This window comes from Schistocerca cancellata, chromosome 10 (assembly GCF_023864275.1).
Source record: "Schistocerca cancellata isolate TAMUIC-IGC-003103 chromosome 10, iqSchCanc2.1, whole genome shotgun sequence".
NCBI classification, from domain to species: Eukaryota; Metazoa; Arthropoda; class Insecta; order Orthoptera; family Acrididae; genus Schistocerca; species Schistocerca cancellata.
Window position 1 is genome coordinate 86,091,616 of NC_064635.1, and position 25,442 is coordinate 86,117,057.

The window sequence follows — 25,442 nt, forward strand, 5'->3', positions numbered from 1 at the left end:
CCACCTCTCTTCTCTTTTTCAGTTTCAAACCACACATAAGCATGAAGTGAGAAAAGGATTGCCACCCACGTTCCTGTCTGGGTCAGGTACACTATTATGGTCTTTGAGGAAAATCATTGGCACTGAACTCCCAGCTGAAGTTTCAGACCAAACTGTAACGTGTTTAGGGGATCTCGATGCCGACCTCTTATTGCAACTATGAGGGCTATTCGGAAAATAAGATCCGATCGGACGCGAAATTGAAACCACAGTAAAAGTCCGATGAAGTTTTGCACAGACATGTTAGGCAGTGTCTCTAGTATGCTTGGCTGTCACGTCACGTCGCTCTTTTAAATTCTGAGTGCACAGCGAGCACGTAAGGATGCCTAGAACAACAGTGTCTCCTGCAAAGTGTGAGGGCCTGGTGTGAGGTTCCGCCTGATGTCAGGCAACCCCACATAATGAAACTGACATACAGTTCCTTCTTCTGACAATTCTCGGTCGCACTCTGTAGGGATAATGAGGATTCTCCTGCAGCGTTTTTGATGGGAAGTGTGTGGTCACCCACCATACAGCCGATAACTGACTACCACAGAGTTTCATCTCCGTTCACATAACCGCTGCCTATGAAGACAACATTTTGACACAGGCAACGAGCTTTACACCAGCATAGAGAACTGACGGTAAGTATAGGCGGCTTCCTTCTATGACGAGGATACTGAAAACGCTACGACAACGTTACAACAAAGTAGGAACAGCGACTATGTAAAGAAGTAGCTGGAAGCTGTGGCTGTTGTTGCAAATAAAACTATTTTGGTTTTCACAGTGTTTTTCATTTCGCGACCAATCGGACTTTGTGTTCCAAATAGCCCTCGTACACAGGCCTCAGAAATTTGGGCTGCCAATAAATTGTCAAATATCAGGTGCTTCAACAGTAGCTCAACATGTTACTGTCAAACTATGAGGGTGGCCAGCTTGACACAGATGTCTTTGGGCTTTAGTCACCCACCACTCTCTTCTCCTAGTGACATTTTTCTGTTATTGAGGTTGCAAACAAGTAACAAAATTAGTGTCAAATGTAAAGAGAAAGGTAACAATCCTGAGGTTTGCAGATGGCAAAGCCCTTCTTATCAGACCTAAGGGAGGAAGACCTGGATAACACACTTAGCAAAGACAAAGCCGATGAAAAGTAATAGGAGACATTCTTAACATCAAATTATAATCATATTGCATGTACAAATTATGGTTATATGTCTGGTTCTGTATGACATTATCATCTTGTTAATGATATTTACGGCCCGCTGCAGTATCTAGACAGCACAACATAGCCTTCAACAGGTCACAGTCATGTGAGCATTACATGATAGCTCCTTCAGATATTGTACCAACACTTCTAATGCAGTACAGTGACAGTACTTCAGCTTCCCAAACATAAGGGTCTCTGCATGGAAACTCCATGGATGGCTTCAGTGATGGGCCACCGTTCTGTGTAAATCATACAACAGGTGCCATGAAGACACATCATACAACATAAAATGGCGGAATAGGTTATCTGGCTGGACCTCAGTTTGGTGGAAATCATACAGTGTCTCCCCAAGGTGCTGAAGGGACACATTGCAGGCAGTGGTGCGACTGCATTTCAAGGCAAACAACAAACTGGATGGCCAGAGGGAAAGTGTGATAGATATAAATTTTTATGGACATAATACGATGGTTTTCCTGTGTGTTTTGAAGACATACCATGTTTGGTGGTGCAGCTGACTTCCAGGGTACCAAGACTAGACAGTGGATGGGCGGTAGGGTGGTCTCAGTTGCACATCTCCATCTTGTGGCCGTTATATGGTGGCTTCCTCAGGTGCTGCAACGACCTATTTCAGGCAGTGGATAGACTGGACTTTTAGGATACCAAGAATGGATGGACAGTAGGCTGGTCTCAGTGCAGGACGTCAGTTTTACGGTAATTGTGCAATGATTGCTTCATATTACCTGCGGTGGATTGACATGCTTCCAAGGTGTCAGGAATAAGCCGACTGTGTGAAGTAGGATGGCCTTGTAGACTGACAATTTTGTGGTCATCCCTCCAAGTGTTTTGAAGACATATTATATCCCATGTTATGACTGGACTTCCATTGTACCAAGTACAAATGATGTCGATGGTCAGTATGCTGGTCTCATTGATGGACCATGAACTTCTGTGAAAAATCACTTGAATGTTCCCTGATATGTTATGAACAGGCCTTACACAGAATAGTGTGACTGTACTTCCAGGCTACCAAGAACTCAGGGATAAAGTCTCTGTAATGAACCTCATTTTTGTGGACATGACAAGATGATTTTTCTTCGTGTTGTGAAAAATCAAGAGTGGTAATGTGACTACCTAACGACCACAATAGCAAGAATAGACTGTGGATGGACAGTAGGGTGCTTTCAACAACATAGCTCGGTTGTGAGGGCATCATATGGTGGCTCCAACAGATGATACACATAAACGTGACACACAGTGGTGCGACTCGACTTTCAGGATATCGAGGATACACTCTGCAGAAGCCTTTAGGCTGGGCTCTACGCACGTCGATAGCTCTACAGAAAACATATCAATGTGATTCCAGTTGTTGAGGAGATGCGTTGCTCAAAGTGGTGAGACTGGATTTCCAGAGTACAAAGAACAGATTATTGTGAAATCATAGTAGGCTGGAGTCAGTGACAGACCTGCGTTCTGTGGAAACTGTACTATTGTTCCCACTTCGCGAACCTCACTTTTATGCACACTGCCTACAGTCTTGTTAAGACACATCATTCACAGTAGTAAAACTGACTTCCGGGGCACTGAGGAGAAACTGTGGACGTGCAGTAGGATGGTTTCTGTGATGAGCTCCAGCTTGGTGGCTACCCAATCATCAAGTGCTGTTGATGACATATCCCAAAAAGTGGGGTGGATGGACTTTAAGGATACCAAGGATGCACAACACCTATGGGCACTAGACTGATTTCAGTATCAGGATCTCAGTTCTGTGGAATCATATGATGGTTCCTCTAGATGCTGTGGAAGCACATGACCTACACTGGTATTAATGGATTTCCAGGGCACCAGAAATGGACTTTATGGGACTGTAGTCTCACTGATAGAGCTGTGTTGGGTAGAAATTGACAGGATTATTCGTGCACATGGTGTGGAGAAGTTTTTTTCTATGGGTGACAGGACAGATCTTTGAGCATTAGAAACTGACAATGCTGGCAGGACGTGTGGTCTGGCAAGTCGGTTTCCCCAGATGAATGCATCATGCACAGTGGTTCAACTGACTTACAACGTATCGAGGATAAATTGGACAGGCAGTAGAACGGTTTCAGCAATGGACTGCAGCTCAGTGGACATCACACGGTAGCTTATATGTTGCTGAGATAAAATATCCTGAACACTTCAGTAACAGGACCATGAGGGTGTAAAGGATAGGCCACATGTTTGGGCACTAGACTAGTCGCAGTGTTAGGATCCTTCGTTTATGGAATCGTACAATGGTTCATACAGATATTGTGGAGGCACATCACAGACAGTGGTGTGACTGTATCTCCAGGGTACCAGGAATAGATTCTATACAACTGTAGTCTCACCAACGGATCTGTGTCCGGTAGACAGGGTGGCTGTCGTTCCTTCACGTGCGGTGCAGACATATCGCGCACAGTGACAGATCCCCAGGCATCGGAAGGTGACGACACTGGCAGGCCACGCGGTGCAGCCCGCCTGGAGCTAGTCGTCCCCAGAGGCTGGGACCGGCCTCCTGGGCCACACGTCCCTGCCGGAGAGGGAGGCGGCCTGGGAGCGCAGCGCCCTGAGGGCGCGCCTCTGGGGCGCCAGCCGCTGCTCCAGCCACTCGTCGACCGCGGCCTGCGGCAGGTGGCGCGACAGGGCGGCGGCGGCGCGCGCCCACGCGCTCTCCAGCTCGGCCGCCACCGCGGAGGCCTCCGCCGACAGCGCCGCCAGCCGCGCCGGGCTCGAGTAGTTGCGCGACACGTGCCACGGCGTCAGCCAGCCCCGGCGCACGCGCACCTGTCCGCGGGGGCACAGCGCGTGAGCACAGCCGTCCAGGCACTAACCACTTCCACAACACACACTATGTGATCAAAAGTATCCGGACTCCCCAAAAACATACGTGTTCCATATTAGATGCATTGTACTGCTACCTACTGCCAGGTACTCCATCTCAGCGACCTCAGTAGTCATTAGACATCGTGAGAGAGCAGAATGGGGTGCTCCACAGAACTCAAGGACTTCGAACGTGGTTAGGTGATTGCGTCTGTAAGCGAGATCTACACGCTCCTAAACATGCCTAGTTTCACTGTTTCCTTTGCTTACCAATTTTTTATATGTTCTGGACGAATTCTCTGCCTTCGCAATTCTTTGCTTATCGATGATCTGCAGTATCTGCCCAGTGAAGACACCAGGTGTAAAGCCCAACTTGCTGAGGATGTGAAGTCTTGCCACATTCCCATCATTAAACAGTGCTGCATCTTCCAAAGCAGAAATCTTCACCACCAAATTGGAAACAAACACAGTCTTTGGACATCTTTTCCAAATAAGAGCATTGAAACTTTCATTTGGGTTCTGTGTTTTCCCATGCAGACATTTTTCTAGCAGTTCTGGTGAAGCCAGTGCTCTAAAAGTTGGTTTAATGGCCATTGAAACCTCATAAGGAAGGTTATTTTATGGGTATAAGCTTCCCCACTTTCCTTACTTTTCAAAAATTTGCACTAGTCATTAGAACAGAGGCCATGTTGAGGTGTAGTGTCTGTTGACAAGTAATGAAACCATATGGCCCATACTGTTTTCCTCATACTGTCCAAGCTTGTGAGGTTACTTCTAATTGCAGCACCATAATAGAATTGTAGGCTGTCAATTCTCTACTTTGATAGTATGTTTTTACCTCCCAGTGGCTTCCCATCCTCTAGTAGCTTGCCTTTATTGTCTGCAACAATACTTCTGAGCCATCCACCCATCCTCTTCTGAATATGGCCTAAGCACTCCAGTTTCTCAATAGTGCAATCTTTTCCATAGGGCTGACTTTCTACTACATTCTTGAAAGCACTAGAGTCTCCATCTCCTAAATACTGTACATATCTTACTCCAAACTTTTACAAAGATCTATGGGAAATGAATTTCATACCTGCAGCTTCCATCCCACCAGTGGATCCTGCATAATTTCTGCTACAAACAGCTAGATGGGCTTCTTGCCATTCTGTTTCTTTACCTGCATCAATATATTTCTTGTGCAACGAACATGCAGAACAATATTTAGACATCACCCCTAAGTCTAATACTTTTCCAGTGTCGACACTAATGATTGTTGAAACTCCATGCAGTGAAGTATGCCCCCTCTTCATCCAGGAACTGTCACAGGAAAGTGCTATATCGTTGCTATTAGTTGCTTCACAATTTTCTTGAATTTCCCCCAGGACTGCCATTTTCATGCTCTCTTCACTTACTTCTGCAACTGCATTGAGGAGAGCAGTATTCATTGGAGAAAATTTTAGGGGAGACCAGGCATGTTCATAATACCACATAAAAGGTTTCCACCATCTCTTCCAATCCCTATAGATCTTAGTCCATAAGCAAATCTCGTATTGGCTTCATAGATTCTATTACTAACTTTTGATGTCTTGAATGGTCTGTCAGCATCACAGTTTTGACACAAAATGTGCAATGTGCAAACCAAACCTTCTCTCTTTCCATCATCAACCAAATCCACATTTCCTCCACAAACAGCACTTGCAGGCTTTTCTAAGTGCTTCTGCCACCATTTACAGATCCACAATGCTGAAATCTGTATTTCAGTCATGATTTGTTTCTTCTGATACAATCCCTGTCCCAAGTTTTATTTTAGATGCTCTTGGAGACAAGCTAATGTTTGCATCTGCAGGCCTGACCCTAACCTCAATGTCAGTTTTTCGCTTTATATTGGAAATATGGGACTTACTATATTTTTTAAATACTTTACCAGGCCTAGGCATTGTAAAAAGGGATCAACAGATTCAACCTTGCACAAAGAATGGCACAATAAATCAAGTGTCACTCGAATTCCACTGAACAGCACAAAACGTGTTTACAACACTCCACAGCCTTCTATACCCCACTGATTGAACCAGAAAATGGCTCCAGGGCCTTCTTTACAACACTGCTGTTATGTATATAAAAAATCACAGCCTTCTAAAGCTATATTTTCTACGTTCACAGGCCAAATTCTGCAATAAAATTTTTCCTCCATTTGGTACATTGAAAAGCAGGCTTGGCGCATTATACTCTCTAGGGTTTTAATTTTCTTATGCCATTTGTAGTTCGAATTTCAAGGAAAAAATTTGGGATAATAATCTTAATTATATTTGCTATCAAATAAGCAAATGAAAATAATTTGTAAATTTTTCATTATTTCTGCCACCGTCTCCCCTTAATATAAGCGAACGCAGTGCTCCATGGTTCCCATTTCTACCGCTATGTGTCTAATTCTTTCAATAAGGCCTGATAAATTGAGATATGCGTAATCAAACCCGCTAGAAAAGATAGTATTCTAAAAATTAAGCAACGGATAACGCAACATCAGTGAACAGCCATGGAACAAAACGTGCACATTACGGATGGTAAGACTTTCTTTTTCTGATACTATGAATTCAGTTAGTCGCATGAAGTGCATAATGCATACAATGGATATGCCTGGATTGAAAATTCATAGAATGTAGTCAGTATCTCAGTGGTATGGATGAAGGATACTAAATAAGGCTAAGAGAGAATCTTCAATTATCATTCTGATTTATTTCGATAATATTTAAGAAAACTATTGCTCTCTGTGACAAATCATTTAGGAAAACTGTTACTCTCTGTGACAAAACATTTAAGTAAACTATTAATCCTTGCACAAAACATACATGAAATGTATTACATTTAAGAAAACTACCACTCTCAGGGACAAGACCTACATGAAGCACTCACTGTCTCTTGCATCTCGTCATACCGGAAACATAGACAACACTTCGTCGCCAATTCAATCTACTAATGATTAAAATGGGTAAAAATGAATGTTACTGAGTGGTGGCCTCTTAATACCATTTGGTTATTGTCACTCTTATTTAACGCGCGGATTAGGGAAGGATATTACCTTTCACTCTGTCAAACATTAATTGTGTTACTACACATGCAGTACCATGTGGAAAACTTCATGTTGAAACCGCGTATTATGCAACCGCAATGTAACGTGAGCAAACCAGCCCAGGCTTCGTGAGTCCACTTTATTCATACTATGATTAACGAGTGGCAAATCCAGTGACTACCGTTATGAATGCTGGCAACACGTGGTCAAGTTCGACAACAAAGAAACGAGTAAAATAAACGAATCATGAAAAATTGCTTGTATCCAGAACGAAACTATGCAACAAATGAAACATTAATGAACCTATCCGCTATTGACTTAAGAACAAGAACCGTTGGTTCATGCCCTCAATCACCTCGCGCCTAAGTCCGCTAGTTGAAACACATTAATCTGAAAAAATTCTACAAATAAAATATCGCTGAACGTTTCCCGGTATTAATTCACACCCGCACATGCTTCATAAGCAATGTTACCCCAAAAAACCTACATTATGATTGACTTTTCTCACCATCAGTGACGAGTACCGCACCCCTCCGTCCGTCTCGTTCAATCGGCGGCCCCAGAGTGTCCTAACATGGCGCGTTCCAGGACCAACAGCCAACCGTTCAAAAAAACTGGTGGTGGGGGTAGGACCTCATGAGAACCAACCTCACAAACTCTGCCCTGCTCATCCCCAATATCTTTGGAATCACGAAGTCTCTGCCGAATCTGCCCACGTTCTTATGTTGGTGCTAAACTACCCTACTGCTACCAACTTTGACTAACCCAGATTATTATATATTCCATACATAGTTAGGTTTATCCATCCACATACATCATGGGATCAAAGGATGAGAAAGGAGGTGTGACACCACACAAGAAAAAATATACACGGAAGCATTCTTGAATCCAGAGGTTAATTAGCTAGACGAGACATTGAAAGGACGCTCTCGGCGTAAAATGAATTATTGAACATGTAGAAATTAATCAATCAGTTAAATGAAGCGTAAACCTGTGACGTTTCAGTGTAATAACCAGACATCTATCCAGACCATCAAACAGGAATTCCAAACTGCATCAGGATCCACTGCAACTACTATGACACTTAGGTGGGAGGTGAGAAATTTGGATTTCATGGTCGAGCAGCTGCTCATAAGCGACACATTACGCCGGTAAATGCCAGACGATGCCTCGCTTGGTGTAAGGAGCGTAAACATTGGACGATTGAATAGTGGAAAAACGTTGTGTGGAGTGACGAATCAGGGTACACAATGTGGCGAACCGATGAGGGTATTGCGAACGCCCGGTGAAGGTCATCTGCCTGTGTGTGTAGTACCAACAGTAAGATTCGGAGGCGGTGGTGTTATGGTGTGGTCGTATTGTTCTTGGAGGGACTTGCACCTCTTGTTGTTTTGCGTGGCACTATCACAGTAGAGGTCTACATTGATATTTTAAGCACCTTCTTGCTTCCGACTGTTGAAGAGCAATTCGGGGATGGCGAGTGCACCTTTCAACACGATCGAGCATCTGTTCATAATGCACGGCCTGTAGAGGAGTGGTTATACGACAATAACAGCCCTGTAATAGTCTGGCCTGCACAGAGTTCCTGACCTGAATCATATAGAACACCTTTGGGATGTTTTGGAACGCCGACTTCGTGCCAGGCCTCACCGACCGACATCGATACCTCTCTTCAGTACAGCACTCCGTGAAGAGTGGGCTGCCATTCCCCAAGAAACCTTCCAGCACCTGATTGAACATATGCCTGCAAGAGTGGAAGCTGTCATCAAGGCTAAGGGTGGACCAACACCGTATTGATTCCAGCATTACCGATGGAAGCCGCCACGAGCTTGTAAGTCATTTTCAGCCAGGTGTCCGGATACTTTTGATCACATATTATATTACCATGTTTCAGCTGCTGCTGCTATCATCAGATATAAAAAATCTTTGAATTTACAAAAGAAGGTTCTGTGTCAGTACTAGAAAGTATCGCTGGCGCAGAACCTTCTTTCATAAGTTGTAAGCTCTTCGATATGTTACGATGACAGTGGGCGAGACATCGTAATAAATGAAGAAATTTGTATAAGCTGCTTAGTTGGTTTTACTGACAAAATATAGTCAGTTATCATGGCATCATACAGGAAATTCAATTCCTATATTAATAAGATAAAATACTGAACTGAAACAGTCATAATAAAAATAAGTGTGAAAATCATAAGCTGAAACGAAGGACAAAGTTATATTTCAACAAAGTTGGAGAATCTCACTTACAAGTACGTCGAACATTATCTACAGAATGGTTATAATTCAACCTTCGCTTCCTGAGAAGGTCCCCCATGAAAAAGAGTGAAATTAGGAGAATGAAATTTTGTGGACACATTCATAAAGACATTCGGAAGAGAAATAACGAATAAACCTTTGAAAGAAACGCATTTTAATCTTTACATGTGAGTGTTTTCCAAACAATTGTTAATTGTGCACCATATTTGCGTTCCAGGTCACAAACGTTACTCAATGCGATTACCATCTGAGTTGATGAGAAATGTGGTATTTGTATGGGTACCATTTCACAACTGTTCGCAGCACTTTTTTCAGACGGTGGACCATGTTATGTTCATGTGTCATGACATACTCGTGCGCTGCTTGAAGGTCGCGCATTTCGTCAAGCATTTTCAGCCACGGATACAGTAATTTCTACAACAATTTGTGGCGCAATTGTCGTCGGCCTCTGCCAGGACCAAATCCCAAACCGCCGCTTAATTAGAACTTTCGAATCATGTTCTTGAACCCCGGTATAGAAACAGGACGTCTCCGTATTCCTTCAATGGGTCGATACTCGTGAAAAGCAGGAGTACTATTTATGCTGTTTTGATAAAAAAATTGAATGATGGTATGGCATTTATTGACCGGAGTTCCGTCGCCGTATTGCAAGTCTTCTTAGTTGACGCCACTTCGGCGACTTCCGTGTCAGTGATAATGAACATTATTCCTACAAACTTGGGTATCTATACGGTAAGTAATTTTCCTTCCATACTTGCTCAAGTAACGAATGTTTAATTATAACCACCCCATAAATATGTCGTCAACGTTTCATCACTTGCGACTTTTACTGACACATGCTTTGCTGAGGCACTTTGTATATATCTGTTTTGTGTCATTTTGAATGTGGACAGTGACCAAGAACGGTCAGGAAAATAATAAAATACTTGTAGTCCGGTCAGACACATACTTCTGTTATATAAGAGCAACCATGTCTACTGCATCTCATTTTGCACTGAACCAAATAGAAGGTGAACATGAAGTCTCTATATACACTCCTGGAAATTGAAATAAGAACACTGTGAATTCATTGTTCCAGGAAGGGGAAACTTTATTGACACATTCCTGGGGTCAGATACATCACATGATCACACTAACAGAACCACAGGCACATAGACACAGGCAACACAGCATGCACAATGTCGGCACTAGTACAGTGTATATCCACCTTTCGCAGCAATGCAGGCTGCTATTCTCCCATGGAGACGATCGTAGAGATGCTGGATGTAGTCCTGTGGAACGGCTTGCCATGCCATTTCCACCTGGCGCCTCAGTTGGACCAGCGTTCGTGCTGGACGTGCAGACCGCGTGAGACGACGCTTCATCCAGTCCCAAACATGCTCAATGGGGGACAGATCCGGAGATCTTGCTGGCCAGGGTAGTTGACTTACACCTTCTAGAGCACGTTGGGTGGCACGGGATACATGCGGACGTGCATTGTCCTGTTGGAACAGCAAGTTCCCTTTCCGGTCTAGGAATGGTTCGATGACGGTTTGGATGTACCGTGCACTATTCAGTGTCCCCTCGACGATCACCAGTGGTGTACGGCCAGTGTAGGAGATCGCTCCCCACACCATGATGCCGGGTGTTGGCCCTGTGTGCCTCGGTCGTATGCAGTCCTGATTGTGGCGCTCACCTGCACGGCGCCAAACACGCATACGACCATCATTGGCACCAAGGCAGAAGCGACTCTCATCGCTGAAGACGACACGTCTCCATTCGTCCCTCCATTCACGCCTGTCGCGACACCACTGGAGGCGGGCTGCACGATGTTGGGGCGTGAGCGGAAGACGGCCTAACGGTGTGCGGGACCGTAGCCCAGCTTCATGGAGACGGTTGCGAATGGTCTTCGCCGATACCCCAGGAGCAACAGTGTCCCTAATTTGCTGGGAAGTGGCGGTGCAGTCCCCTACGGCACTGCGTAGGATCCTACGGTCTTGGCGTGCATCCGTGCGTCGCTGCGGTCCGGTCCCAGGTCGACGGGCACGTGCACCTTCCACCGACCACTGGCGACAACATCGATGTACTGTGGAGACCTCACGCCTCACGTGTTGAGCAATTCGGCGGTACGTCCACCCGGCCTGCCGCATGCCGACTATACGCCCTCGCTCAAAGTCCGTCAACTGCACATACGGTTCACGTCGACGCTGTCGCGGCATGCTACCAGTGTTAAAGACTGCGATGGAGCTCCGTATGCCACGGCAAACTGGCTGACACTGACGGCGGCGGTGCACAAATGCTGCGCAGCTAGCGCCATTCGACGGCCAACACCGCGGTTCCTGGTGTGTCCGCTGTGCCGTGCGTGTGGTCATTGCTTGTACAGCCCTCTCGCAGTGTCCGGAGCAAGTATGGTGGGTCTGACACACAGGTGTCAATGTGTTCTTTTTTCCATTTCCAGGAGTGTATATCTGTGATATTATAGCTATTTTTGTTGCAGATGATCAGACAGAGTGCTCTCAACAAAACAATAAACTGGTATTGTTTGTGTCCGTTTGTGTGGGGTGACATACGAAAAGCTGCGGAAGGATTTCACCTGTAACTTTAGAAAGCTAGGACCGAAAAAGCTCGCAATCAAAAATTGGGTTGGCAGGTTCAAACGTACAGCTAATGTTGGTGATGATCGTGTTGGGAGGCAGCCCATAACTCGAGGAACGTTGGAGTGCTTGGAGGATGCGATCGCATGCTGCTTGTTTCGCACCTACCAGGAGGCGGAGTAGTGGGCTATTGGGTATTTCAGAATAATCCACAGTATGGAAAACCCTGCGTTACACATTGGAGAGACGTGTGCACAACGTTCAGATTTCGCATAAGATAGACACGGTGGATTGTGCAGACGAACAGGCTGTGTGTTACTATCTCTCACTGTTAGTGAAGAGAGATAATTTTGATGTACATGTGTTGCTCAGTGACGAAACAACTTTTCACACCTGTGGTGATGTGGATAGACACAGTTACAGAATCTGGGCTACTGGCCTCCTCACGCACTATAAGAATGACTACAAAACACCCTCAGAGTGAATGTTTGGTTATGGATGACAAGGACTGCTACAGACCCTTATGTTCATAGAGAAAACAATTACATGAGGTACATACCTCGTAGTGCTAGAAAGCTTTCTGGAATCCCAGACGGTAGAAAACAGTATTAACGATTTGGTTGTTTTCCAGCAGCATGGGACATCACTCTATTTTGCCTTAGTTTTCGGTAATTACCTGGGCGCAACTGTTTCCCGTAGATGGACGCATGTGGTTCTCAAAAGCTTTTGGCTCCTCCCTCTCAAACTTGATGCTCTTAGACTAACAGCATAGCACAACGGAACAATGAATTGGAGACACAGACGATAAAATACAAGTGGCGTTCAGTAAGTAAAGCCACACATTTGTTTGTGAAAGCAGCTGCTTTTATTCAAGATTCCAATCACCATTCTTTTGGCAACAAAACCCAATTTTTCAGCATAATCCTCGTTCAGTACGACGAATTTGCGCCACCTTATTGGGAGGGTCTACATGCCCGCATGTACCACTCTGCCAGTCGGCGTCAGAGGCAATGTCATGCTGCATCAATTATCACCCCACCATCTACGAGGGTTGGAATAGTGGCAACTGTTTATTCACAAGCGATACAAAGGAGTTACATATTTGCACCTGTTACTTTCCTTCAAAGTAGTCACCAGCGTTGTGTAGAACCAGTTGCCAGCGATGTGAAAGGCGTAGTATTCCGTTAGCAGAGCCTGTTCTGTTGATGGTGCGAATGGAGCGGTCTCCTGTCTGTCGAATCTCTGGAACAGTTCTGAAACCAATGCCACGAGGTGGTTCCTTCATCTTCGGAATCAAATAAAAGTCGCAAGGACTTAAATCCGGGGAGTATGGTGGATGGTACAGTACTTTCCAGTGCCATCTACCGAACAGAGCAGTCAGAATAGTGACAATAGTAGATTCAATTGCATAGTGTCTCCACAGCAGTGTTGCTGCTATTTAAGTTCCAACCCTCGTATGTATTCTTCTCGCAGAGTGCATCCCTCCTTGGGCCAAGTAGATGGATGTCGGAAGGTGCGGCGAGGTCTGGCCTGTAGGATGGGTGATGAAAAACAGCCCAGTGAAGTTTTGTGATCTCCTCTTGATTGCGCAGACTTGGGTGAGTCCTTGCATTGCCATTGAGAAGGACATGTTCGTTAGCATTTTTGTGGCGACGATCTCACTCAAACTGAGGGCAGCATGATACACACCACAGTTGCTCCATAAGGGAAGGCATCAAGTAGAGTACCTCCTTCCCAGAAAACCGGTGCCATGACTAACCAGCTGATGGGGCAACTTTGATCTTTTTCTTCAGGGGAGAAGTTTTGTGCCACCACACCTTGTATTGTGGTTTTGTTCCCGGTTCGAAATGATAGTGTTTTATCGTCTGTGACGAAGTTTGACAAAAAATTGTCACGATCAGCCTCATAACGCGCATGCAGATGGTCCTTCGCTGCTCCTTACGGTCTTCTGTTAGGCTGCAAGGACCCCAGCAGGCACACACCTTTTAGTATCCCAACTTGTGGACGAGTATTTCAGCAATACCAACAGAACCCAATCTGGCTAGCTGTGCAGCCTAACACGCTCGTCCACAGCGCAAATCCACCTGGTGGATTAGTGTCTAGTTCCGGTGTGCTGGCCAGCCTGTGAATGGTTTTCAAGGTTGTTTTCCATCTACCTCGGCGAATGCAAGCTGGTTCCCATTATTCCATCTCAGTTGCACTATATCGGCAATTGCTGTGCAAACACTGCACAATCATATGGGGTTACACTGCTATGACACGTTCCTTGAGGGCAGGGGGTGACCGCACAATAACACTGGGTTCGCTTTTGGGCGGCGGTGGGGTGGGTGGATTGCTGAGGCCTGTTGTTGGGTTGTGAACCATTGAGGGCTATGTCGGGATGAAGCTTTTCTGTTGTTTCTAGGTCCCCGGTTTAATACACAATACTATACGCACTAACAACAGAGACTTGCAGTTGTGCAGAGATGCCTTTGGTTGTGATCCATCTATTACCTTCAATGAGAGTGTCCACATGTTCCAACATCACAGTAGTCACAGCTGCGTGCAGTTGTCCGGCACACAGGAGATCGAACAGTTTTGCGCGATTTTCTTATGATGATGACGGACGCCTCACCTAACAACTCACCGGGCTTTTGTTGAGTGACAAGTCTCCGTAGACATTGTGCAAGTGCCTACGAATATCTGCAATGCTCTTGGTTCCTGTGAGGTCGATGACAGATCTCTGCCTGGAAGATACCTCCGCCGTTTTGAAGGCTACGTACAGCGCCGCCACCTACTGGAACCTCATGGAACTACAGGGTGACACAGAATAACGAGAATGTTTAAAATGATTAGTGGCAGCCGTGGGCAGATGGCAGTACTGCAGGTTCGTGGCTGTTAGCGAGTACACAGTCCGCCATTTCAGCAATCATAGATCAGGGGAACGGACAACAGCGTGCGTTAGCGATAAAGATGTTTTATAAAAACAATTATAGTTTGGTAGCGGCGTAGAGGGAGTTTCGATGTTTATATAATTTGGGACGTCATGATCCCGTTCCGTGGAAACAAGCGATAAAATGTTGGATTAATAACTCTGAAGAGACTGGATCCGCCCTCAAAACGAAACATTTACACCATTTGGTCACTTGCTGGAGTCGCCCCCCGGCCTGTGCAGAGCAGGGTGACGACTCCAGCGAGCGACCAAATGTTGTAAATTGCCCTGAAGATGACCCCATCGCGGGTTGAAACCGGTTGGCGGCAAAATAAATAATGCGATTGTGACTGTCATTTTGAATAACTGATTATAAGTAAACCAATCGCCGTTATCTCCACACAACTATGTTGTCTAAAAACAGTATTGTAGTCTGTGGAACAGCACTGGTAGCTACGCCTCGACTTGCAGGACAATCACGTGGAGGTGTACTGATCTGTGGATGTATTTCGATACTTGGTGGATTATATGAAGCAGGTGTTTAACAAATTGGCGTTTCCAAAGTGATGTGTAGAGACTATACGTTTACCCTGCCTTTTCAAGAAAGCCTATTTGATGACATGACTGCTCACAAAAACCAGGAAACTTTGGTCCGTGCACAACAATCTGGTTCCAAACACTCAATCGTCACGCGATGTTCACTTCCACACTGTTAGGTGGGTGCTAGGGAGGGGTGGTGAGCGACTGACCTCCGAGAGGAAGAGCTCGGCCCTGGGCACGGCGACGGCCACGTCGGCGACGGCGGCGTAGGCGTCGGCCCCGGGGAACGCGCAGGCGGACAGCGGCCTCCACAGGTAGGGGTCCGCCTCCAGCGCCGACGGCGAGGGCGGCGTCGAGCGCCGGGGGCACGACAGCGTCGACCACCAACGCGGCAGCACCTGCCGGCAGCGGCACCCCTCACCACACCGCCCTCTGCCCGCTGAGTCCACCTCACACGGACTGAGGTTCGCGGCGAGCTTACTTGCTGGTTGGCACGGTAGCTCCCAGGTAGGCTCTGACCCTGCAGTGAGCTTTGCGTCTTTCGTGTGACAGCCCCAGTGCTGTCTTCCTTGTGCGGTTCTCCAAGGGAACCGCCCCCCCCCCCTGGCCAATGACGCAACCACAATAATTGGCTAATAATGGCAATAGGTGGTGGAACTGGATGGATCCTACGGTGAGCACAGCGTGAGGCTATGGAGCGTAGTTGAACTGCTTCCCCGACGAGTAACAGTGCTACAATACTAGTGGTATTTGCTGTGGCCGCCCACTTCCTACATGGTAGCGCCTACTACATCGGCATTCCTCTTCACATCCAACCAACACAGGATGACTGCATCACAGGGTGTATATTCACCAGGAAAACCTATGTCGTCTGTGATGTCAACACAAATATTTACCAGCGGTCACAACACAATACAACACCAGGTCTCCCCCTACAGCTGACACGGACCGCTACCCATTTGCGGAGCCTGCAGAACAGTTTTACCAGATCTATGAAAATAGTATCTGTTCAGACATGTCCATTGGTGATCTTGCAGCTCCCGAAGAATGAAATTATAATGAAATCCAGATCGTTAGCTGCTTACAGGCGTTGATAAATATCAATAGGGACACTTGAAAATGTGAGCCCCCACCAGCACTCGAACCCCAGATCTCCTGCTTACATGGCAGATGCTCTATCCGACTGAGCCATCGACGACACAGAAGATATTGCGACTGCAGGGACTTATATCTGGCACGCTCCCTGTGAGATCCACATTTCCAACTTACTGTCCACACACTACATTTATAGTGCCCCTGCCCACTATGCTCAGTCAATCTACCTATTCACGTAAGAATTAGAACAATGTCAGTGCATCTGCACAGAAGATCATTGGCCGGTAAGCCTTATTTATATGAAGATAGTATCCGTTCTTTCGCACATTTTGAAAATGTGTGCCACGACATGTCCAAAAGAGATCAACAGGGTGTCTTAACCCCTTCAGTCAAACTGAAACAAGTGATAGTGGGCCGGAAACTGACTGTATTGAGATAGGGAGACAATGATCATAAATGTATATTTATTGCGTTATGAACATACACAGAGTACACCGCATAACAACAACATAGCTCACAGTAATGGTTCAAAGTGAAGACTGCCAATCTCAATTCATGCATAGCAACAGTACATGAAGTACCATCGCACTCTGTCACAGACCTCTGGTGTCTGTTGTACCAGGAGATAGTCAGCTTGGAACCTAACAAGCAGGTCTTCATCCGTTTCTATGGGAGATTCATACACCAATGTCTTGATGTGATCCCATACCAAAATGTGCAGATGTATGAGATCCAGCGATAGTGCTGCCCCTTCCAATACAGTGACAAGGGTACGTGTCATTCAGGTAACAGTAACACACCTCACCACGGACACATCACAAGCTGTCTGATGCAATGGACAACTGACACCAGGGACAATGCTGTGCGTGCGTAAGAGGTTAATGTGCCTGTGTGATGCATTCAGTCATCACAAGACACACACGCTGTGAGCTGTGTACAGTGTGTATTGGGTGGCAGGGGTGTAAACTGTTTATCACCTGCTGCTTGTTCCAGTGCAAAACAGTCACCTGGGATCTTAGCGAGAGTGCAGCATAACTGTGTATGCCATTGCAATACACACTTTGAACAGTCACTGTGAGCTACATTGTTGTTATGCTGTGTACACTGTGTATGTCCACAAGTTCAAAAATCAGTAAATATGCGTTCATACTCTATCTCATTATAATCGATTGTGGACACACTGTCACCTGTTTCAGTTTGATCCAAAAGGTTTGAGACACTGTGTAAATAAATCTCCAATCTTGAGAAAAGCGATTCTATACACAGCACTCAGTTCTGCTCAGGTGCACAAAGGATAAAGTCAGAATGAAATATTCCTAACATACCTTGTAATTTGTAAATGTTTTGAGATACCGAGAAGATATTTCGGCACATTATATGAATGTCCAGACTGTGAAACATATCATGTAAACTTTACTTTACATAATTTCAGCAAATGATAGCATGCAAGGACGACGGACAGTATTTTCCCCTATGGTTAACATGTGAAACTGCCTTATCTACTGTGATATACAAGTAATAACACATTTTTTCGATGGAATAATGTAATTTTGTAAGGACCATCAATAGCTATTGAAACAACAGTTGTTGTGGGTTTTGCAATAACAGTAGTGATGAAATTACATGTTAATTTTTATACCAAGATGGACTTTTTCATGAACTATTGAGCATTCTTGCCCTCAGTTGCAAGTTTAATAATACATTGTTTCAGAATTCTGTTGCAATTTCAACTGCATCACGATGTCAGTGAGGCGAATCTGTGTAAACTCTGCTACGTTTTGGTAAAACAAGAAAAATTGTAACATCACAAAAAGGGTGTTGTCATTCAAAACTCACGACTGATGACACTTCTCTGAAAAAGAAGGGAGTAATAAGTATGCACAAAAAGCACCCTCTTGTGCCGACATTTTAACATATTTCATTATTGGAGTATAATAATGAATATCTAGGATGGAAATTTGCCAAAGCGCTTTATTTCTATATCTGAATGATCTCAGAAATATAAAAATTATTCAGATACATTACCATCTTTTTCTTCCTACTCTATCCATAGTGTTCTCATAAAATTTTTCGTCTCAAATATCTTTTCATATTTTACAGATGTAATCGATTTTCAGGTCGATCATTTGAAAGTGGCATATGAAAGGAATCAATTGTATGCTTCCCTTTTGAAACCACTGTACCAGTACTCATTGAGACAATACAACTACTGAAGCTGTGGCCACATTGACGACTTGCAGAATCCTTACAACTGTCCTTCAAGGTAAAAACAGATTATCAATATCTTTGGTGAATTACATGATATTTGAGATAAGAAAGTAAAGTCGCTCACTGTAGCTAGGGACATTAACTAAAAGATGGTATATTAAGTGCTGTGAATCATTTTCATATTCATGTTCATATTCAGAACAATGACATATAGAAATGGAGTCTTTCGGCAAGTTTCAGTCTGTCATTCATTATATCAAATACACAAATAACAACACAAAAAATATCAGCAAAAGTGTCATCAGTGATGCAGTTTGAGTAACATTCTTGTTGCCACATTAAAATTTGTTTCTTTTGACAAAATACAGTAGAGATTACAATTGCAACAGAATCCTCAAACATTGTGTTATTAGACTACCAAATGAGGGCAAGACAGGTCAGAAATTTATTAAAAAATCAGATCTTAGTACAAAAATATATGAGTAATTTCTTCACTTATGTTATTACAAAACCCACAGCAATTCTCGTTTCACCAACTGTCAAAGGCCCTGAAAAATTACAATGTTCCACTGGAAAAAAACTGTTGTTTCTTGCATATTGTAATACATAAGCCCTATTATCATTTACATACAAGCCAACAGTGTGCATGTGCAATAATTTCATTGTTAGTTTCATGTTCCATGCGTAATAAATTGTAACGATGTGCAACAAGTCATTTTATGTTCACAACCCGATTATTTCCTATATGTGCTTACATGCAGAGTACTCACAAGAGTTCCTTCCTTTCTTTATGTTCATATAGAGATGTGAGTAATTCCTGCCTGCTATCTCTTACACATTACATTAACAGAAATAGTTCTACAGAATGAACGGAATTGCCAAGAGGAAACTCTTTCAGTTTATTTTCAAAGTTTATTTTGCTGACTATCAAACATTTTATAACACTGAGTAAGTAAACAAAAATTTTGTTGGCAGCATTGTGCGCCCATTTTTGTGCGAAGACAATCTTAATGTTGTGTAATGAATGTAATTATTTATTCTCATATTGTAATTGTCTACATCATTATCCGTTTCGAAATGGGGTAGATTATTTACAATGAACTTCATTGGGGAATAAATATATACTGAAGCAGTATTTCGAATGCCTAACTCCTTAAGCAAATGTCTGCAAGATAACTGTGGGTGAGCAACACATATTATTCATACAACACGTTTTTGAGCAATGAAGACTTTCCTTCTTAAAGATGAGTCATCCCATTATTCCATGTGACATTACTGAATAAAAATAAGCAAAATGTGTCAACTTTCTGATTTGTCTCTCCTCAAGATCTACAATGATTCTAAGTGAAAATGTGTGCCAATTACGGTGTTTTAGGAACTCCAAAATGTGTTTTTAACTGTTTAAATTCTCATCAATATGGATGCATAATAATTTTGAAGTTTCCACCCTATTTATTATTTTTTCACCATGTGTTACATTTATAATTGGTATAGTAACCCTAGATGTTCTTAACTGAATATGTTCTGACTTTTTAAAACTAAGGATGACACCGTTTGCAGAATATGAGTCAATGATACTTTTAAGAACCTTGTTTACCATTTATTCTGTTGCCATATGTAATCTTGGGCTGATTAAAACACTAGCTTCGTCTGAAAAAGAACTACTTCTGTTTGTTGCACATTAGACAGAAGATCGTTTATGAATCTGAGGAATAATTGTGGACCCAAGATTGGGTCTTGGGGAATCCCATACGTGATTTCTCCCCAGTCAGAATTATGTCCCTGGACAACAGTCACTGAATAACTAAGCACAACTTACTGTATTCTTTTGGACAGATATCACACTATCCATTTTATGGTTGTACCATGAATTCTGTAAAATCTCAATTATTCAGGAGTATAATGAGATTCACACAATCGAAAGTCTTAGATATGTGACAGAAAATACCTACCAGTGCTATTTTGTTATTTAATGGTTGTAAGATCTGCTGAGTGAACACGTAAATGGCGCTCTCAGTAGAGCAACTCTTCTGAAACACGAACTGGAATTTCTGAGCGTATTACTGTTGCTCCAGTGGGATACTATTCTGGAGTACCTCACTTTCTCAAAAATTTTGGAAAATCATGTCATAGTGGAACAGGTCAGTAGTTATTAACATCTATCCTATCACTTTCCTCAGAAAGGGGTTTAAAACAGTGCATTTCAATCTCTCTGCAAAAATGCCTTGAGCTAGTGAAACAACTTTATTGGAAACACAATCAATACACATGAGGCTTTATTTTCCAATAATTATATAATTTTCTTAATTTCAGAAGGAGAAGTTGGTGACATGTTCATATGACTGAGTGTTATGATAGTTTATTTTTCACCATATTGTTGTGATTGTTCTCTTGAACTGTTTGTCCATATACCTTCTATGTTTCAGAAATGAGTATTAAATATATCTGCTACATGTGACTCATCAATTATAGACCTTGCATTCAATTCAGTAGTGAGTTCAATAGTGCTGTTATCCTGTTCTTTGGCTGGTTGTCCTGTCTCTCATTTCATTACATCCCATATACCCTTAATTCTGTTGATGGTATTACTGATTTCTGACATGTGCATATTCCTTGATGGTTTAACAACTTTTCTTAGCTCTTTTGAGTAGTTTTTGTTGCATGTGGCTACTGCAGGAGCTCTACTTGTTCTTGCCAACAGGTTTATCCCTTTTCCTTTACCAAGATACTTTAACCCCTGTACTGATTTTTACATGGCTGTTTAATTTTTTGCGGATTAGCTTATAATGAAAGGCATTTTCAAATAATGATATGAATTTATCATAGAACAGATTAAATTTTATGTTAGAATTTGGATCTTTCGTCTCAGGTCAAATCTTATACATTGTTCTGAAAAAATATTTGTTCTAGACTCATTAATTATTCTGACTGACTTCCACTGAGGTGTATCAATACTGTAAGACACTAGTTTATTTATCCTAACTAACTGCACATCATGACCAGACTGAGTATTTGTTACTGGGTAAGCAGCTGTTTTCTTCCTTTGAGCTTCGCCAAAGAAACGCTAGGGTCCTACAGTCTTCTGCACCCATTTAGAAAGTTAATTTCTAAATTTAAACTGTAGGACCCAAATAAGGTTTCCAGATGTTTATTTCTATTAAAATCCTTGAGGAAATGTACATTGAATTCACCACAGACTGTTAATTGCTTGCTGCTGGTTGGCAAATGCCATAGTAAGGGGTCCAAATTGCACATAAACAGTTAAAAATTCCTTATGGGTATGTAGTTACAATTTAAAGTGAAATATTGTTCAGTATTAATTCACAAGCACACCATTCTATATACTGATTACCGCGAAATCTACTTGTCTCATTGTTCTTGAACTTGAGAGTGCTGTCTTTAATATGCATAACAACTCCTCCTTTTCCCATATTAGTTCTGCAGGAGTAAGCTGTTACAGTGAAATTTTTATACGTAACTTATCTAACCCTGTGGTTATGTGGTGTTCAGATAGGCATAGGATGTCTGTATTTTCATAGCTCTCTAGATTTTGCAAACAGACAAGAAGCTCTTATATCTTATCAATTGTGAAATGTTTTGGTAAAATAAGCTAAACGTTTCTGTGAAATCTTAAGCATTTTGTTGGGCTCGTCTTTTATTTTGACTTCTCTCAACACAGGATGCCTGAATCATGACTCTACTCTTAAAAAAAAGTACCTCTCTGACGCCAGTAACCACAAACCTTTTAGTTTGTATGATGGTGCTCCCCTGTAAATTTCTGAAAAAAGCTCAGCCAACATATCTGAACCATTCCTTCAGGTGAAGGCCATGTCTACTATACCTTCATCTCCCAGTTGTGCCAACAGGCAATACCTGCATATGAGACACCAACAACACAGAAGCTAAATATTTTATTTTTCATCTTCCAAGTCCTCAGTATTGTTTTTGTGGTCTTCAGCCCAAAAACTGGTTTGATGCAGCTCTCCATGCTACTCTGTCCTGTGCAAGCCACTTCATCCCCAAAGAACTACAGCAGTCTGCAACCTTGCAAATCTGCTTACTGTATTCACCTCTTACACTCCCCTACGATTTTTGCACCCCTACACTTCCCTCCAGTACTAAATTCTTCATTGGGTCACGTCACAGAATGTGTCTTATCAACTGATCCCTTCTTTTAGTAAAATTGCGCCACAAATTTCTTGTCTCCCCAATTCTGTTCAGTGCCTCCTCACTAGTCGTGTGGTCTACCCATTTAATCTTCAGCTTTCTTCTGTAGCACCACATTTCAAAAGCTTTCGTTCTCTTCCTGTCTAAACTGTTCATAGTCTGTGTTTCACTTCCATATATGGCTACCTTTCACACAAATACCTTCAGAAAAGACTTCCTAACACATAAGTCTATAGTCGATGCTAATAAATTTCTGTTATTCAGAAACGTTTTTTCATAGCATTGCCAGTCTACACTTCATGTCCTTCCTACTTTGGCCATATTTAATACTCTGTATTATAAAAAGTACATTTGTACTTTTGATGAATTTATTGGTTAAAACATTTTCTATATTCATCTTTAATGGTGGCCCACAGTTCCCCCCTCGTTTTCATCTTGAGCATTGCTATGTCATTCTCATTTGGTTTTGGGATTGTACTCACAGCACCACCAGCAGTGGCCTTGGAAAACAATTCCGTGTGGGTCTGGAGCTGTTCTCTCAAGTAAAACATGCTTCCACTCAACGCCCTTACGGTGGGCTTGCAGAAATCGAAACACAGATTTGACAGTGACACTACTTATTTCCATACCGTCCATCAGACATAGCTTAACTGAGCCCCAAGAAAATCCAGTTACTCTGCTACGTACTTAGTTGTCCTTCGTCTGTTCCAGTCTCAAATGCACGAATTACCTTGAAATTTTCAAATGTACCTTTTGTGCTGTTTTCAATGGCTCAGCAACTTCTGTGGAATTTTTTCCAAGCAGGAAGCTGCATTGGATAAAAACAGCTGCTGCAAACAAATTCAATACTGGGAGACAAAATCTACTCAGGCGACATTAGGGGCAACAATAGACATATAAACGGTTGCACAACATACTGCTAGTGAGAGAAACTGGTGCTTGGCATTTTTGCCTAGTGGATTGGTATTGCAGGTATCTTTTAGGTATCTCCTTGCATTTGCGTTTAGTGAAAGTGGATGGGGAAGATCACTAAAGTGTATCAGTCACCAATGTAGAGCACTGTGGTCATTTGCCTTACATTGCAAGTGCCAACTTTGTGGGCATGGACAAGGACATAGACAACGGATAAATGACACTTTCTGTGTCGCAGCTTATGAATATTTTAATGGCAGCAATTATAACCTTGGTAAGCAGCTCAGTGAAAGTGGAAGATCATTAAAATATCTAATATACAACAAAGAACCCAAGATGGACCACTGTGGTACACCAATCCTATCTTCTCCAATATAAATTCCTATCTCCTGTTTATGGAACTGATGAAAGCTATAATACACATGGCAGGTATTATAGCACAAATAGTGCCAAATTTGGCGAGCAGCTAAGAGAAAGTGACAGATCATTAACGAACGTATATTAGACACAACAAGGGACCCAACATAGAAACCTGTTTTACACCTTATTAACTACCTTGTATTATAAGTGACTATGTGGGGATATAGAACTAACACTGGGCGCTCTCTGTCAACCACATGTCAGGTATTCTGGTGGCAAGGGTGAGAATCTTGGCAAGCAGCTCAGTGAAAGTGAAATGCTATTAATAAATATTAGACTCAACAAAGTACCGAAGATGGGACCCTGTGGTACATAATTCCAGACTGTTACATTTTATAACCGCCTATCATGTCGTTAAGGAACTGTTTTAGATTGCTTTTTGTCATGCTGGTGGTGACTATTTTATTGACAATAGCATCAAATTTGGTGAATATTTTAGTGAAAATAGATCATCTGCACTAGTAAGTGGCTAAAATCGTGGCATAGTATGTGTTGAGTTGCCATCTATCAGATTCCAAGTTCAACAAATATTGATATTCAGTACTTCAGACACACATCAAAAAAGTCTTGAATCACCTCGATTCCGAGAGTTCCGGAACCTGTACAGGAAATTGGAATAGAGATCAACATAAACATCATTTCTGCCCTTTTTATTGCTCATGGAAACCACATATTGCATGTTGTACCCCCATACAGTGAGACCTTCAGAGGTGGTGGTCCAGATTGCTGTACACACTGGTACCTCTAATACCCAGTAGCACGTCTTCTTGCCCTGATGCATGCCTGTAGTCGTCGTGGCATACTATCCACAAGTTCATCACGGCACTGTTGGTGAGATTGTCCCATTCCTCAACGGCCATTCGGCGTAGACCCCTTGGAGTGGTTGGTGGGTCACATCGTCCATAAACCGCCCTTTTCAATCTATCCCAGGCATATTCGATAGTGTTCAGGTCTGGAGAACATGCTGGCCACTCTAATCGAACGATATCGTTATCCTGAAGGAAATCATTCACAAGTTGTGCACGATGGGGGCGCGAATTGTCGTCCATGAAAACGAATGCACGCCTATATGCTGCCGATATGATTGCATTATCGGTCGGAGGATGGCATTCACGTATCGTACAGTTGTTATGGTGCCTTCCATGACCACCAGCAGCGTACGTCGGCCCCACATAATGCTACACCAAAACAGCAGGGAAAATGGTTCAAATGGCTCTGAGCACTATGGGACTTAACATCTGAGGT

At 43.1% G+C, this 25,442-nt stretch overlaps 1 protein-coding gene across 1 annotated transcript in view; it reads right to left on the reverse strand.

Annotated features, from left to right (window-relative positions):
• Nucleotides 1-3,724: 3,724 nt before the first annotated feature.
• The window catches only part of LOC126106149 (hexosaminidase D-like), a 125,109-nt gene continuing 103,391 nt past the window's right edge, over nt 3,725-25,442 (reverse strand). The window contains exons 7-8 of the mRNA XM_049912391.1: nt 15,605-15,793; nt 3,725-4,024 (exon numbers count right to left, since the gene is read on the reverse strand). Of these exons, the coding sequence (XP_049768348.1) occupies nt 3,725-4,024; nt 15,605-15,793 (489 nt within the window). The remainder of the gene's footprint in view (nt 4,025-15,604; nt 15,794-25,442) is intronic.